At 38.6% G+C, this 16249-nt stretch overlaps 1 protein-coding gene across 6 annotated transcripts in view; it reads right to left on the bottom strand.

Moving 5' to 3' along the window:
• disp1 (dispatched homolog 1 (Drosophila)) overlaps positions 1-16249 on the bottom strand; it is an 81010-nt gene that overhangs the window by 23803 nt on the left and 40958 nt on the right. For 5 of the 6 annotated variants that reach the window (XM_077552339.1, XM_077552341.1, XM_077552342.1 and 2 more), the window contains one exon: positions 2921-3639. In XM_077552339.1, the coding sequence (XP_077408465.1) occupies positions 2921-3600 (680 nt within the window). In that variant the 5' untranslated portion in view covers positions 3601-3639. Of the gene's footprint in view, positions 1-2920; positions 3640-9984; positions 10292-16249 lie in introns of those variants that run through there. The other variant, XM_077552338.1, reaches the window with a different exon arrangement.

Raw genomic sequence — 16249 nt, 5'->3', positions numbered from 1 at the left:
AGATGAACATGAGTGTGAGTGGGCTAAGTCAAATAGTCCACCTCAGACCACGGAATGAGAATGGTCACTTTGTTAGCTGGTGCAGGGTCACCATGCAGGTAAGAGCAGGTCTGTGTGACCTCAGGTACCACTGTATCTCCACCCACTCTCTCTCGCACGCACCCACCCACTCTCTCTCTCTCTCTCGCAACCAACCACCCACCCTCTCCCTCTCTCTCTCTCGCGCGCGCGCGCACACACACGCACGCACGCACGCACGCACGCACGCACGCACGCACGCACGCACACACACACACACACACACACACACACACACACACACACACACACACACACACACACACACACACACACACACACACACACACACACACACACACACACACACACACACACACACACACACACACACACACACACACACACACACACACACACTTGACTTATTCTACCCACTTCCACCCACCAACCCCTACTTATTCCGCACACAATCTATCATAACCTCTCATGTAAAGCCTTGGAACTGGCTGTGGCTCAAGTGCATACTTAACCCTTCGGGATCATATACCCAGGGGATTTGCTTGGTTTGGGAAAAAAAAAAAATCCCACTTCATATAAATTTATGGTCAGTGTTTGTGCTTATCAACTAAATTGAACTTTGCCATTGAGCAGACATACAGTAGCTGTGTTTTAATTAGTTGTGGTCTGCGGATATCTTTCACGACCCTTGACAGAAACTTAAAATTTGCAACGTTGGCATGCATTCACCGCACCGAGAGATACCAGCTTAAAAAAAGATTCCAAAGATCCAATGCCACATCTGTTCCCCATTCACAAGAGGGATGAGAACTTGTAGTGGGGGAGGGGTGTGTTAAGGAGGTAAAAGAAAGTAAAAGAAAACTGAGGAAAGCATTGATTAAATGTATGAAAGAAAAAGCCATAGCCCACTCAGGAATTAATGTGTTCTACTATACAAATCCCATCTTCCAACATACTCTAAAATGTTCTTCCAGAGTTAGAAAGTAAGAATAAGAGTAATAAATCATTAAAATGAAGCTAACATAAAAATGAGGGCGCACATAAGTAAATAATTATCTAAAAAATGTCTCCCACTGCATCCCCATCTTCGCAGCACTGGTAAATATAGGATTATGCAAATGATTATGGATGGCATTAAATGGTCCCAGTAGCAGATGCGGTGATGGGATGTGGTTTGAGAGGAAAAGTCAACTCCCTCCTCACTAAATAAGGATTACTTGGAAAAACAGGAAGGTTTTGCCAGCAAATGACTTTAAAGTGGAAGTCAAGTCAAAAATCTATTCTCTAATATGCTCTATGCACCTCCACTAGTCTAATACACGGTATTCTAATTAATATTGCGTTTGTGGAATATGAATTCAACAGCAAAATCCATCTAAGGAGGCAGCCATTTTGCCACTTGCTGTCGACTAAAAATGACATCACAGTAGTGTTAATTTCATTAATGAAAAATAAATAAAAATATTTTTGTCAACACACAATTCATCAGACGAAAACTAGACTAGACTAAAACCCTCATTAATAAACAATAACTGGGAGTACATAAGTATGCATTTTCATAGACTAATGAAGACCAGACGAAAATGTACTTCACTTGACAAAAACTGGACTAAAATCTAAGGACATTTTAGTTCATAAACAAAGACAAAGAAAATTATATGATTATATGAGGTGGATTCATGGTGAAAGGTAAAACAAAAACAAAAACAGTAAATTATAGTTAATCCAAAGGCTATAACGTTCCAACAATAATGTTAATCCGATCGCTAACTAATGCTGGCTAATTTACTAGCTCGTAGAATGGAGCCATAGTAGCTACTTGTTGATATACTGTGGTGTTTTTTATCAAAAAGATCAGAAAATTGTATGTGAAATGGTTTTAGTTCCGAAATGTTCAACATTGTGTGCTAACAAAACAGCGGTAAAATGATTGTCCTGACTAAAACTAGACTAAAGCGTTGACGTTTTTGTTGACTAAAACTAGATGAATACAAGTATGTTTTCTTGGACTAAAATAAAGACTAAAATGCTAGATTTATAGTCAACTAAAAGTTGACTAAATAAAAATGGGATGAGGTTGACTAACTATAATAACAAGTGTGATTTATACTGAACTAAAACTGACACTAAATTAAAAAATGTCTGATAAATTAACACTACTTCACAGTTCTTAAGGGCTCAGCTTGTCACATGACCATACCCAGTAAACAGGTGAGGCCATGACGGTCGCTACCTGAGCGAGCCCTTAGTCACTGTGATGTCATTTTTAGTCAACAGCAAGTGGAAAAATGGCCGCCTCCTGAGATGGACAAGAACAGGTGGATTTTTCTGCTTGATTCATATTCCACAAATGAAATATTGTTCAGAATATGCTGTGATTAGCACACCACAGTTTTTTATTTTTTATTCTTGAACATACAGAAGGCTTTGATGCCTCTGAACTGTAGAGTACGGGTCAGCAGGGTATAAGAGATGAGCCAGGGCCATGTTGCAACAAGCTCTTTTTGCCAGTGTTTTCAACAGGTTTGTGAGTAATGATGAAATTTAGTTATATTCTAATGCTAATTGCTGCAAAATGGAAACAAATACAAATATACTTTTTTCCCTGATGAAAGAAGAGACTGTAATCTTTCTTTCGGTAAGTTCCATGTTTTTATAGCAATAGAACACAATATTCTATAGGCCTTGCAAAATCAGTCAAAACCCAGTAAAGCAGCCGAGAGCCAATGGGGTCGTTTCAGTGAAAATGGCTGCGAGTGAATGAGTTATTTATCAAGTTATTTATCGAACCTATGCACAGGCAGGATGTAATTGCAAACCGGGCCGGGAGTTTGACACATAGACAAGTAATAAGGAACAAAAAACACACCATGACTCATACCTAATTCCAGTAGGATGTGTTGAACTCTGGAGGTGCTCCTGCCAAGGTTGGTGACTGTGATGGTGTAGACAAAGTGGGGTGGTAGGGTGTGTAATATGGGTCCTGGGGTGTGAGTAAGTGCAGGCAGGTGTACAACAAGAGCAGGGGAGGGGGCTCCTGGCATGAGGAACCAAGCCAGGCCCATGCCCCGTGCCTGGAATCTGGAGGCGAGGGCAATCTTGTTGACCGCAGGAGCAGCAAAAGGAATGGAAATTACACTGCTGGCAGCAGAACGGTGAGGGCTGGAGACAAGGGGAGGACGGGGACGGGGCAGATGAAAGGTGGCGTTTGGATAGTGTTTGAGAGTCTGTGACATTGGGGGAAGTTGCAGTGGCAGTCGGGTGGGGGAGAGTCCTCAAAGTTCCGTTCTGTTTGACAACTCCACCGTTTTGGGTTGGTCTGTTTGTTCTCTGGACGTGTGATCTTGGCTTCTTTTGCAGCTGTCTACATGCTGCATTCCTAACTGAGGTTTCTTCAACTGCCTCAGCTGTAAGGCCATCACCATTTGAGGCAGCTGTGATAGGCTCCTGGACATCGCCGTCTGGTGTACTGGGGTTTGAAGGTGCATTTCCATCGCCAACGAGAGGATGTCCTTCACTGCTGGGGGCCAGAGGGTCATCAATTGCGTTGCTCAGGGCCATTGTCCTCTCCCAATGGGCCTGGCTGGAATCCTGTCAACCCTGAGGGGTGGAGAAAAAAACAGAAATACATAATAGGTTGGTGTGGTTCTCCAAGTATTTGAGCAGTGCCTTCTCTAAACCATAAATTAAATTATGGGAGTAGTACGTATGGGAGTATGTAAAAGCACAGCTCTCCACTGATTTGGGGATTATCTGTCAGTTAAAAACAGTCATTTTCTAGGAGATAAGAGCTGCCTTCACTGTATCTTCCTTTGGAGTAACAACAGGGAACACAAATTAAGTCATTTCCAGGACTGCGCGATTTAACTAACCTTGCCAGCAAGCTGAATTCTCACGGTATTTGTTCACAAATACTACAAGGATCTATCTTGTACTGCTCCCGCTGATACGTTTGCGACCGACCTTTTTAGGTTGGAGTCGGACCAATCAGGCGTTGTTTAGGGCAGGATAGGCTGTGATGAAACCAGGATGCGCCAACGCCGCGGGAAACAAACAAAACTAACAGACGAATGGACGCTGCAATTTGGTGAATCGTTTAACAGCGAGGGGCGCATTTTTATCTGGTAAAGATGTTTGTGTTTTTTTCTTTTTCCTAATACGACATTTTCATCCGTTGCCGCGATTGATTAAAACAAATGCGCACAAGATGCCGCTTCGTCCAATCAGCTCGAAGTATTGAACAGAATGTCCCGCCTTTCCCGAGCAGTCCCAGATTGATAATGTGAAGAACTCTCTTGAATGAATCACAGTTGTCAATCTGGCTAGTGACAGGTTACGATTTACAAGCCAGGAACAAAAGCATCATGAACTTGGATTTAGTACAGATAACTGGTTTGGAGTTAGAGGGCTAACAATAAAGTGAAAAACAAAACATTCATGATATTGTATGTTGCACATCAGACCTAATGATTTCATATTAATTTCAAGGAGAAGATTTAAGAGTAGAAACTGGAAGGTGTGGGAGGGTTCTCGGCACATTTTTATTTTTTAGGTTAGGCATCAATTTCTCACAGCAAAATCGCCAGTGTTAAGAGTGTTAAATCTAACTCTACAAAAGTGTTCATGTGTGTCCACACCAATGAGTGTAAATCTGACACTTTTAAAAGTGTTACTTCTTTTCACATTTAACCAGTGTTACTCCAACAACAAAAACGAATTAAAACACCAAACACAGGAGTTTAATTAATTATAATAAATGCAATGATAGTAAAAAATGTGCATTTTTTTTCCCCTGTGTTTCGGTTTTCGGCCAAGCATTTCTCCTTTTCGGTTTCCGGCCCAAAAATGTCATTTCTGTGCATCCCTAACTTAAATCCTTTCAAACTAAACCTGTAGTTTTTTGCTTTTTAACCGGCTCACTGTCATGAGTGAAGTTAAGCGCCAGAGACTCACTATTAACTCTTTTACTGCCAAAGACATTAAATGACGTTCTGCAAAAACCTACGGAGGAGCGCTAAAGACGTTAAAAGACGTCCACCCATTTTTTTTTTTTTGAAACGGGTGGAGTAAAGCCTTGCCCAGCTGTGGTGAAAGTTTCAAGCAGGTCTCGGGAGCCTAATGACTATTTTTGGCCCCTAGAGGGCAGCGATGACTCTTTTGACAAGATTGGGTAGGCGTCAGTAGAAGACGTGAGGCGGAGCTAGAGGGGACTGGCTGGGGAAGGGAAGAGAACATGGCGACCGGTTTGCAAGCAGCTCGCTCGAGCATTTTTTTTCAAAGACGAAAGGCATCGACCAACGCTAAAGAGCACATTGATGACGACGATGAACATCATCGATGATGATGATGGTGACTCCGAGGTTGACGCCGAAGTTGGAAGCGCTGACGCGGCGGCTATGACAACGTCATAAAGGTTCACGGGCTAGCGATGCTAACACCGGAAAACGCGGAGCACGCTCAGGCGGACGTTCAATCGGACGACGAAGAGTGCCCCGAGTCCAATGCATATTCATCGGAGGAGTGGGTACAGTCTGCTACTTGCTATTCCCCGGAAAAAAAGGCCGTCAAGAAAGTGTAACGTCTGCACGCGAAAGGGACAATCGAAAGTGAAAGTAATCTGTTGTGCAAATCCTGGTCCCTCTCCTTGCACGCAGGAGAGCGTTACAAAAAGAAAAACTGTATTTGAAACATCCACATAATTGTAAATAGTACCACAGTTGCACACATTTGTAAATAGTTTGCGAAATTGTTTTGTCAAATTGTTACACTGTTGAATGGAAATAAACATATTTTGCAATCCAAAAACACTTTTTCATTGTTGGTGGTGGTGTATTACAGAAGTAAAGCACTATTTAGGTGTTTGTGGCATCATTCATGGACAAAAAGAAGTGTAGAATTCACTAGAGTGCATGAAATAACATCGTTTCACAAAAAGCTCTTTTTCTCCGCTTTTTGTTTCAAAACAGAGCATTTCGGTGAAACTAACCATTTTCTATTGTTGATTACTGAAGAACGGAATAAGGTAGAAACAAACTTTTTTTTTCTGATGAAAGATGATAGTTCAATCTTTCATTTGGTAGTATGTGTGTTTCCATAGTCCAAACACAACATTTTCTGTGGACCTTGAAAGATCAGTCAAAATGCTTAAATCGGCTGGCACTGGCGACGTTTCTGAAAACGTCTGGCAGTCAAAGAGTTAACTAGACAAAGTGCAATTTCTGGAGAAATTGCGTGGGAATGCTGAAAGCTAAGATCAATGTTATGAAGTAAAAAGAAAGATAAATTATGTGAAAATTACAAAGTATTAATTGTAGTAAGATAAATGAATAAAAAGAACACAAACTGCAATCTGACTAAGGTGGAATTCGAACCATTGCATCCTGTTCACTAGTCAAAGCGCCGCTGCACTAGCTGAAGAATTGTCCAAGCGGGGTTTGAACCTAGGTCCTCTTGTGGTGGCAGGTAATTGCTCAAACCACTGAGCCATTGCTGCCGTATAAAAATCTGTGACATTGTATACAAGTGTAGTGAATATGTCAGTATATACTGAAAGCTTACGTTGAATTTGAATTTTGAATATAGAACGGAATAAAAACTTATTAAATGATGAATGACATCAAAATGGCTGTGAAATAATTTGACAATGATTGTTATTCAAAATCGCATTTGTACTAAATAGTGGTCCAAGCAGGGTTTGAACCTAGGTCCTCCTTGGTAATTGTTCTAAGCACTGAGCCATTGCTGCTATAGAAAAAATCTGTGACATTGTATATAATTGTAGTGAATATGTCATAACCCTTTTGAACACAATTGTTGCATGTAAATATCACACATACTATTAGTAATAATATATAGCATAAACTGTGTATTTCTGTGCAACTGAACATCCAGCCTTCAATACATGCCTTGGTGATATTAAAAGCCTTCAATTAGAGGTTGATGACGTGGAAATTCTCAGATGATTCAGACCTAAATTATAACTCTGGTGCTTTAAACAGGGCATGTCACTGCTGGATGTAACGTCTTAAATAAATCTTGGCATGTCAAAGAAGGGCACAATTATTATTTTTTTTAAAACCTGGCACTGCATGACAAAAAAAAAGCAATGAGCTGCGGCTTACACTTGCTCAGAAGGTTGAAACTCTACGGCTGCATTGGGCTTCTTGGCTTGCAAGGCCACTCCCTCCCATGCTACTGACACATGTTGAGAGAAATATACTGTTGGTATCGCTTGCTGTGGTCATTGTCATTTTCCTTCTGCCATAGACTTCGTTTTAAAACACAAAATGGTGACATGCACGCTTGTGTCTGTACATAAACACAAACAATCCACTGCAAATCAAAGTTAGAGCGAAAGAATAGACCATTCAATATGGTACATTTAGATTCTCGTGTCTATCAAAAGCAGACATCTGAAATGAAACATTTTATAAAGATTAGTCACCAAGCCATAAAGTAATGAATAATCACCCTTATCACATCTGCCCTGCAAATAAGTGCTCAAAAATTAATCTAATCTGAATACCAAGCAACACATCATCATGTTGCCCTGCCTTTCATGTCAGACTAACAAACTACCTGACAAATGCGTTACATGACACCTCAACAGTTAGTGAGTATGGGGTGACGGCCAATCAGGTCGGGTTAAAGGACCAGAGAACTTCCAAGTCCTGTGCCTGAGGCTAGAAGAGCTGAGGATACTGAGGAAAACCCAGATAAAGTCATTTTGTTAGGCTTCTACAGCTGTCAAGCGCCTGTAATGACTTTTACAAAGGGTTTAGAGATTTTAGGTGATTGACGACAATAATAATGCTTGGGATTTAAAAAATATGCCAGCACCGACGATAGGGCCTGGCATGTTTTTTATTGCCATTGAGGAAAATGAATGATAAATTAATCACATTCATTGTTATTTAATAATATATTTCAAACAAATACTTCTGAATTGTTGTTTGGATGGCAGTGTTGTTTTGAGCAGATGTAGCTGAACTGCTCATGTCATTCTCCTTTAGAGCAAACTAGTCCGACTCAAATAACCTATTTTGGTTGCAGAATGGTTCATCATAATCCAATTTCACATAATCATCAGAATTTGAAACGATTTGAACGAACAGGTGTGTACATAAATGGTGCGCATGCGCAATGTTAATTGTCACATTTGCGTTAGATTTGATTGCCTTGTTAGTGTGTTTTTGCATTCCACGAATATCACAGCCATAGATGTCTGTTATTGCAGCTCACATCAGTGATTGTGAGCAGGGCAGCTCACAGTCAAAAAGTCAAGTTAACAGCCAAAACCGTGACATCTATTACTTGTGAGGCTTTTATTTTGAAGTTTGCATCGCAGCATGTTAGTTGCATATTGTGAACAACCGTTAAAGGGGCCGGCTTGACACATGGAAATGAACAAAGGGACATTTCAACTCAAACCATTGCAAACATGATCAATGTGTTAAATCAATTAAGGTAAATAAGAATTTAATATCTTCTTTTTTTTTTTTATTATAAAACAGTAAATTGTATTGCTACTTGTGTGGCCCTAGTGTAGTTTGTTCTAAAATTTCAAATTAAAAACTTGTTAAAAATATATAATCGGTCACATAAAAATTATGTCTCTCCACATAACATTAAATCACTATTTAATCAACATTTACACAAAAACATGTCTAAATTGTCCATATTTAAAAAAATATATATATATGTTTTAAAGCGCGTAACAAATTGTACAGTTGTGATTGTACATATATGATTTGTGTTAAATAATTTGTATAAAACAATCACAGATAAACTAGACATTATATAAAATATTCGTAACTCGTTTAGTATCACCTACTCCGATGGGAATGAGGCCAAGATGAGCTTTTCCTCTAACGCAACAGAAAGCCAGGCTAAGACAGTTGGAGGGATTCCCAAAAATAAGTGGTTAGCAATGACGCAGCTGATGACGAAAAATCTTATCAACGGTATCTCATGTGAGATTTATGATCAGTGGAAGTGCAAGTGATTGAGACACTTTTGGCTACAAGTTGAGGCAGCTGGCATCCCTAATATGCAGTAATTACCAGGTCTCAGTCAGGAGATGGCTAATACACACAGCTCACATCAACATGCAGCACTCCCCACTAGATACATACAGCTTGACGTACTCTTTGACATGTTTCTAGTTGTCAGGAGATACTATGGACATATTTGACCCCGCAGTCCACCCCCAAGGGTCGCCTTTTACAGCTGGGCTGTTTAACATACCAATCTAGGCAACAGCATTGACACTTAAGGTTGTGGTTGCGACTTTTGGCTTATCCCATCAGAGGCAAACACACCTTGGCAAAATATCCTTTTTTAACGCAATATTTTTGTGGGATTTAATTGAGGGGAACAGACATTTAAGAATACACCTACACTCAAACTGAAATAGTGTGCAAGGAAGTGTTGCCACGAACACTCAAAGTAGCGCCCTGCCACCACACAGTCACACAAACAAAGTGTCTAAACCTTTTGCAGTAAAATAAAGCAAAAACACTAGTTGAGTGTGAACTGTTGGGATTGTGAAGTTTGGTTGATAATATTTTGGAGATTAAGAAAATAAAGTTTAGTGTTTGGGAAGGGGTGTTTTTTCAAATAACTAATACAATCTAAAACGAGTTTGTAAAACAATTTAAATCCTAATCTGCTCGGCTCACGCTTCCTTCCACTTCCACAAACAATTAAATGGTTAGCCAGATAAAAAGAGCGCTTAATTTTATTTACGATTAAACATGATAGTTGTGCAACATCAATATGAAACAATACCACATTCACAAGCTTGAAATAGACACTAACATCTATCTACACAGCTTCTGTGCTCATTTACGTATCCTTTGGGAGATTGCCCAGCTCAAGACAGCGCTACAAGAAGCGAAAAGCAGCAAATGAAACAACACACGCCACTGTTGCTTCACAACCTACCGTGTGCGGTGCGGTGCGGTGGTGGGTTCGTCCCAACGTTTCCTCCTCGCAACGCGCGGTGCCTAATTAGCGACACCAAAAAAGTCCTCCCGTGCAGCGCAAATATTCGCAGACTGAATAAACAACGACGGCCCGGAAAGACAGAAGCATGTCAGACGAGAAACGGCAGTGTGTCCAGTGTCCACACACACACACCACCTTTTTCTCGGGAGGGAGTGAGTGAGGCAGGATGGCAGGAGGCGGTGGGCTGGGACTGCCGAGACCGCAACTCACTGATAGGACCGCCGCAGTCTCGGCTTTAACCCGCTCACTGCCACGCAAGTTAACCCACCGGACCAAAGCATCAATCAAACGTGCTATCTTCGATCCTCCTGCACATTTGCAAGTTATGTTAACGCCGTATGTAGGGCTATATCTTAAAAAATATATTTACATTTTAAAGCGCATTCATTATTCCTGAGTAGTACATTTTTTGATGTTTTTGTTGTTCATTGTTATTATTCATATTATTTGTTGCACTGTTGGGTGAAAACATGTTAATAGTTTTCCTCTGTTCAATATCTTTTTTCATTTTGCTATATGTATATTTTTATATATATATATATATATATATATATATATATATATATATATATATATATATATATGTGGCCCTAATACGCCGTCGTACAAATAAGATAACTACAGAGTATTTGAACATTGTATTAACATTTGATATGTGTGTGTGTGTTTTTAGGTGGGGGCAATGTTCCGAGAAAAAAAACTCGCAAATAAAACTCATGAATTTGCAACTTTATAAAGTGGCAAATTTGCGACTTTATAAAGTGCAACATTTGCGAGTTTCTTAACTCATTCACTCCCAGCCATTTTCACTAAAACAATCCCCTTCACTCACGGCTGTTTTAGTGGAATTTGATTGGTTTTTCAAGGCCCACAGGATATTGTGTTCTTCTGCTATAAAAAAACATGGAACCTACCAAAAGAAAGATTAGCGTCTCTTCTTTCATCAGGAAAAAAAAATGTACATTCCTATCTGTTTCCGTTTTGCAGCAATTAGCATTAGAATATAGCTAAGTTTCATCATTATTCACGAATCTATTTAGAATTCTGAGTAATTGAGGGGTTTTTCAACATGGTCTTGGTTCATTTCCTATGCTCTGCTGCCACCTGCTGGCCGTTTGTGTAATAACTACCATTTCTTCAATCGTTCTTTGCAGTTGAGAAGCTGCATCAAAGCCTTTTGTATGCTCTAGCATAAAAAAACATAAAAAAATTATAAATACATCTTTGGGACACTTAAAACATTTAAAATAGAACGTAGTTATACGTTTTTCGGAGCAAATGAGTTGTGACTATAAAGTGGCAAATTTACGAGAAATACACATAGCGTATAGCTACTATAGTCTAATGTGAGGATTCGTTGGTGGTTAATAGGACACTGCTTAAAAATGAAAAGGCAGGATGGACTGATTCATTCTTAATTTAAACTGTACTCATCATACACGGCAGCTAAAGCGACAACACTTCCTGATCCCCTATCAGCTGACTAAACACTAACCAATCAGAAGATAGCATACTTTAGGTAAATGCAAGTAAATGACAGAGCGGCAGATTCGACACATCAACTTACCGATAAAATACCAACATGTATGAATGTGTAAATATTAATTCTAGAAACATAAATGTAAAAGTAAATATTTATTTTAACAAATTAACTAACTTACTCCAACGCTTCAAAAAGCAAATGCTTAACACATGATATGGTTAAAGCCATTATTATATCCTTATTTGAAAACCCGACCGAAATGTTTTGGCACAAACATCCAAGTAGTAGGCTACGTGTATTTCTCCTAAGTGGCAAATTTGCCACTTAATAAACTCGCAAATTTAGGATTTTTTTCTCGCAAATTTGAGACTTTATAAAATGGCAGTTTTTCCTATCAGAATATTGCCCCTGCCCTCTAAAAAAAATATATATTTATATGTGGTCCTAATACGCCGTCGTATATTTGTCAGTACAGATGCAACAAAATTGGCAATTTAAAGGGATACTTGACTCATTGAGGGATAACTTCATTATTTTCCATGTAGAATTAATACCTTTAAAAACAATTTTTTCCACTTGCTGTCGACTGAAGATGACATCACCTGTGCTGAGGAAATAGGAAACGACCAATCACTGCTCAGTTTGCTGACCAAACCCAGAAAACAGGTGAGCCATGATTGCTCGTTACCTACTTCCTCAGCACAGGTGATGTCATTTTCAGTCGATAGCAAGTGGGAAAAATGTGTTTTTAAATGTATTAATTGTATATGAAAAAAAAATTGAAGTTAATTCTGGACAAAATATGAACTTTTTATTGCTGAAAACGGCTCACTGAGTTAAGTATCCCTTTGGCCGGCAAAATCCTTTATTTTTTGCCATCTCATAGGGCGGCCATTTTGCCACTTGCTGTCGACTGAATGTGACATCACAGTTGCTCAGGGCTAAGCTAAAGACCAATCATGGCTCACCTGTTTGAGATGGATAAAAAACGGATGGATTCGCTCTTTGAAGCGTTGTGTACGGTCACTGGCCAGCGACAAAGACACCTTATTTTGCGAAGGTTCACACCCGGACGATCAAGCATTTAAGTTCATTTGTTAAAATGTATATTTACTTGTACATTTATGTTTCCAGAATTATTTTTTACACATCCATACATTTTGGTATTTTTTTCCTACAAGTATCTAAGTTGATGTGTTGAATCGGCTACTCTGTTATTCACTAGCATTTACCTAAAGTATGCTAGCATCTGATTGGTTAGTTTAAGTCAGCTGATAGGGGATCAGGAAGTGTTGTTGCTCTAGTTGCGGTGAATGACGAGTAAAGTTTCAATTAAGAATGAATTTGTCTCCATCCTGCCTTTTTATTTTATAAACAGTGTCCTATTAACCACCAACGAATCCTCACATGATTAGACTAGAACTACGCTACACTGAGTTTTTTCTCTCAAATCTGCCACATTATAAACTCGCAAATTTGCCACTTTATAAAATGGCTTATTTGCGAGTTTTCCCCCCGGAATATTTATACGTGGCCCTAATACGCTGTCATAGTTTTCAGGGTGGTTTTGTTAGTTTTTATCTGTTTCAGTTATTTAAAAATGCTTAGTTTTAGTTAGTTTCAGTATTAGTAAAAAAAAAAAAAAGTTTTTATGTGTATCATTTGTGCGCAATATTAAATGAACACCATGGTAAAATGAAAAAAATAATTTCTTACTTAGCGTTGCACTTCGGCTGAGTTAAATGAAAAAGCAGGCGAGCCGAGCCATTGGAGCCAAAAGTAAAGCACGGAAAATTGTCGCCTAGGAGCGACGTCATCTGAAGGTGCTTTTCTATTGGCTGCTGCTAGATGACGCCACTTCTGTGTGGCACACTTTCAAACCTCCTTATTCCAGTTAAATAAATTAACTTAAAATCACATATAAATTCATCCCCAAAGGCTCATGTATCAAATTAATTACCAGAGATTAAAACAAAGGACATTTTCGCTTTAATTATAGTTAGTTTTGTAAACATAATATGTAGTTTTCGTTTAAAAAAAAACATTTTTAGCCTTTTCATTTTATTTCGTTAAAATTATTTTTTGAATTTTAGTTTTAGTTTATTCATTAATTTTTGTTAACTAAAATAACCTCGAATGTAACCATATTATTTCAGTCGAGTCAGTCAATCTTTTTGGGTGGCATTTGTTGGTTGATTGATAATTTGGTGACATTTTTTATCCCGGAAGAGAACTACAATTGTATGTATTGTATACAGTATGCTGTGGTGTATGCATTGCATCACACAAATAACATAAATATCTATAACAAAAATAATTAAATAAAATACTAAATTCTAAAGATCCGGATCGTTATCAGACTTCTGCAGAGTTTGCTGATGAGCTGATTATATGAATCAGGTGTGTTGGAAGACAGAAACATCCAACACCTGCAGGACTCTGGCCCTCGAGGACCAGGATTGGGGAAGCCTGCAGTGGATGAATGTAAGCAAGAAGAGACAGCATCGAGAATGCAATTGCAACAGCTCCTTGTAATGTCTTTTCATCTCCCTTTCCAGACTGAACAAATCCGGCAGCAATATGCTATGCAATATGCTAATGCTCATTATTAGCCAATACAATATACAAACATAATACCCATAAGAAGTGTGACTTGATTCACTATGGAGTCAAAGGAACTAACTGCTCACACCCCAGATTAAAGAATGTCACTGTAAACAAGTGGGAAAAAAACGATTCTCTTAATCAGGTTTTTAAAAATCCAAATAAGACCCCTGGTGTAGTCCCTCTTCTAACCTGAATATTTGTTCATATTAACGCGATCGCAATACCTCGATTGAACAGGTATTGGTTTGTGTTCTGCGGATTATGTATTAACAGGAATCTTGGTCTTTTGAGTACAGAAACTACTTGTATGCGCACTACACAAGCAAAGATAAACAAAAAGAGCAAAAGTTTGACGCAGTACAATAAAAAAAAACTTATGGAGCAAGGAGGAAAGCAACTACTATTAATGTGGTGAGTGATATGAAAATAATATCTTTTATCAACGGTAGAAAATAAGAAGCGGAAATGACGTCTATTTGAGTCATTACGCTGTCCGTGGCTCACGGTTTAAATAGCTGTCAATCACATTACGCTGCAAGGAGTTACTCTGGCTACTTATACATGTAAACGGGTTATTCAGAAACCGGAATTTTCACATTAACCCGAATATTGATTAACCCAACCATTAATTGTCATTCTTAATGAACCAAGAAGTAGCTTCAAAACAAATGATTGGATGGACAAACCACTCAACTCTCCCTATTATTTTTTAAAGATGTGTAATAAATCTGTCTGAGCAAAAGCTACAGAATGCCCTTATAGATTAGTTCATTGAATCAAATAACTAGAGTTCAATTAAATTTTTTATAGATGCACTGGCCTAAAATACGACTAATACTTCATCTTTTTCTTTTATGCTTAAGTCTCTCGGCAAGAATATTAATTCATATACCAATTTTCTTTCAACTCTGTAGCGACTACACTACATGTTATAATCATGATTTTTTTTTTTTTTTTAGTTAAAAGGGAGAAAAGCCAAAAATGCGGAATTTAGTTTGGACTATTTGCAGTCATTAACTCATGCTGGCCACTCAAATGCAGACTAGAGTTGGCAAAATTAATTGATTAATCGACAAGTAATTGATTATCAAATTAATCTACAACTATTTTAGTAATCGAGTAATCGTTTGGAGCCATTTTTTAATTTAAAATTGTACAAATCCTCTGATTTCAGCACATAAACAGTAATTGTTCACTGATTTCTGTAGTCCTTCATGAAATAATTAAAATAAGACATTTGCAAATATGTGTTTTCACTTTGTAAAATAATGACTGAACTGGTAACATAGTACAATATCTATCTCCTCCCACCCCCCTTTAAAATCACTATATAAATATGAAGTACAAAATAAACATCGATCACTGGTTAATAAACAGTAATCAGGGGAAAATGCTTTTGTAATACACTTTAATGCCAAATTAAAATGAATCAGATTAATTGATTGAATAATCGATAGATTAATCGATTCTAAAAAATATTCAATAGTGACAGCACTAGTGCAGACTTTAGAAATCCAATTTAAAATAACCATTATATTTCATCTCCACCACTCGTGTACTTTTCTAAAAGAAACCTCATGGACCATGAGAATAAATTTTGTTGGCCAAAAAATTTTCTCAGCAGGGGAGAAGTTTTATCACCAAGTATGCTCAGAAGGCAGAGGGCCGTACCTGGCTTTAATTCCAGCTGTCTGCCAGAATTAAGGCATAGTTCATATAGCAAACGGTAATCATCTGCAGTCGTGAGGCACCCTTCCGCATCTGGCCTCCAGGCCATTCAAAGCCCAATAAGTCATTTAGTGCTTTGTGATCATCTCTAATAATAACACTGATAGCAAATGCACTGATGCATGGTGACGTCTTTACCTTTCCCCTTACCATGAGTATCATATGTGGCAGTTTTACGCCAATGCGGATGGAGCCAAAAACTGAAAACCACATCAAAGGCCATAGTGTGCTTGGAAGGACAGAGGCCCAACAGGAAAACCCACAGGCCCTTCAAACGACTGCACACAACTCATCAAAGTGACTAGTGTAGCAGACAGCAGAGAGAGAGAGAGAGAGAGAGAGAGAGAGAGAGAGAGAGAGAAAGAAAGAGCGAGGGAGGGAGAG

The sequence above is a fragment of the Vanacampus margaritifer genome, chromosome 19, assembly GCF_051991255.1.
Source record: "Vanacampus margaritifer isolate UIUO_Vmar chromosome 19, RoL_Vmar_1.0, whole genome shotgun sequence".
Lineage (NCBI taxonomy): Eukaryota > Metazoa > Chordata > Actinopteri > Syngnathiformes > Syngnathidae > Vanacampus > Vanacampus margaritifer.
This window is presented reverse-complemented; position numbering and strand designations above follow the sequence as displayed.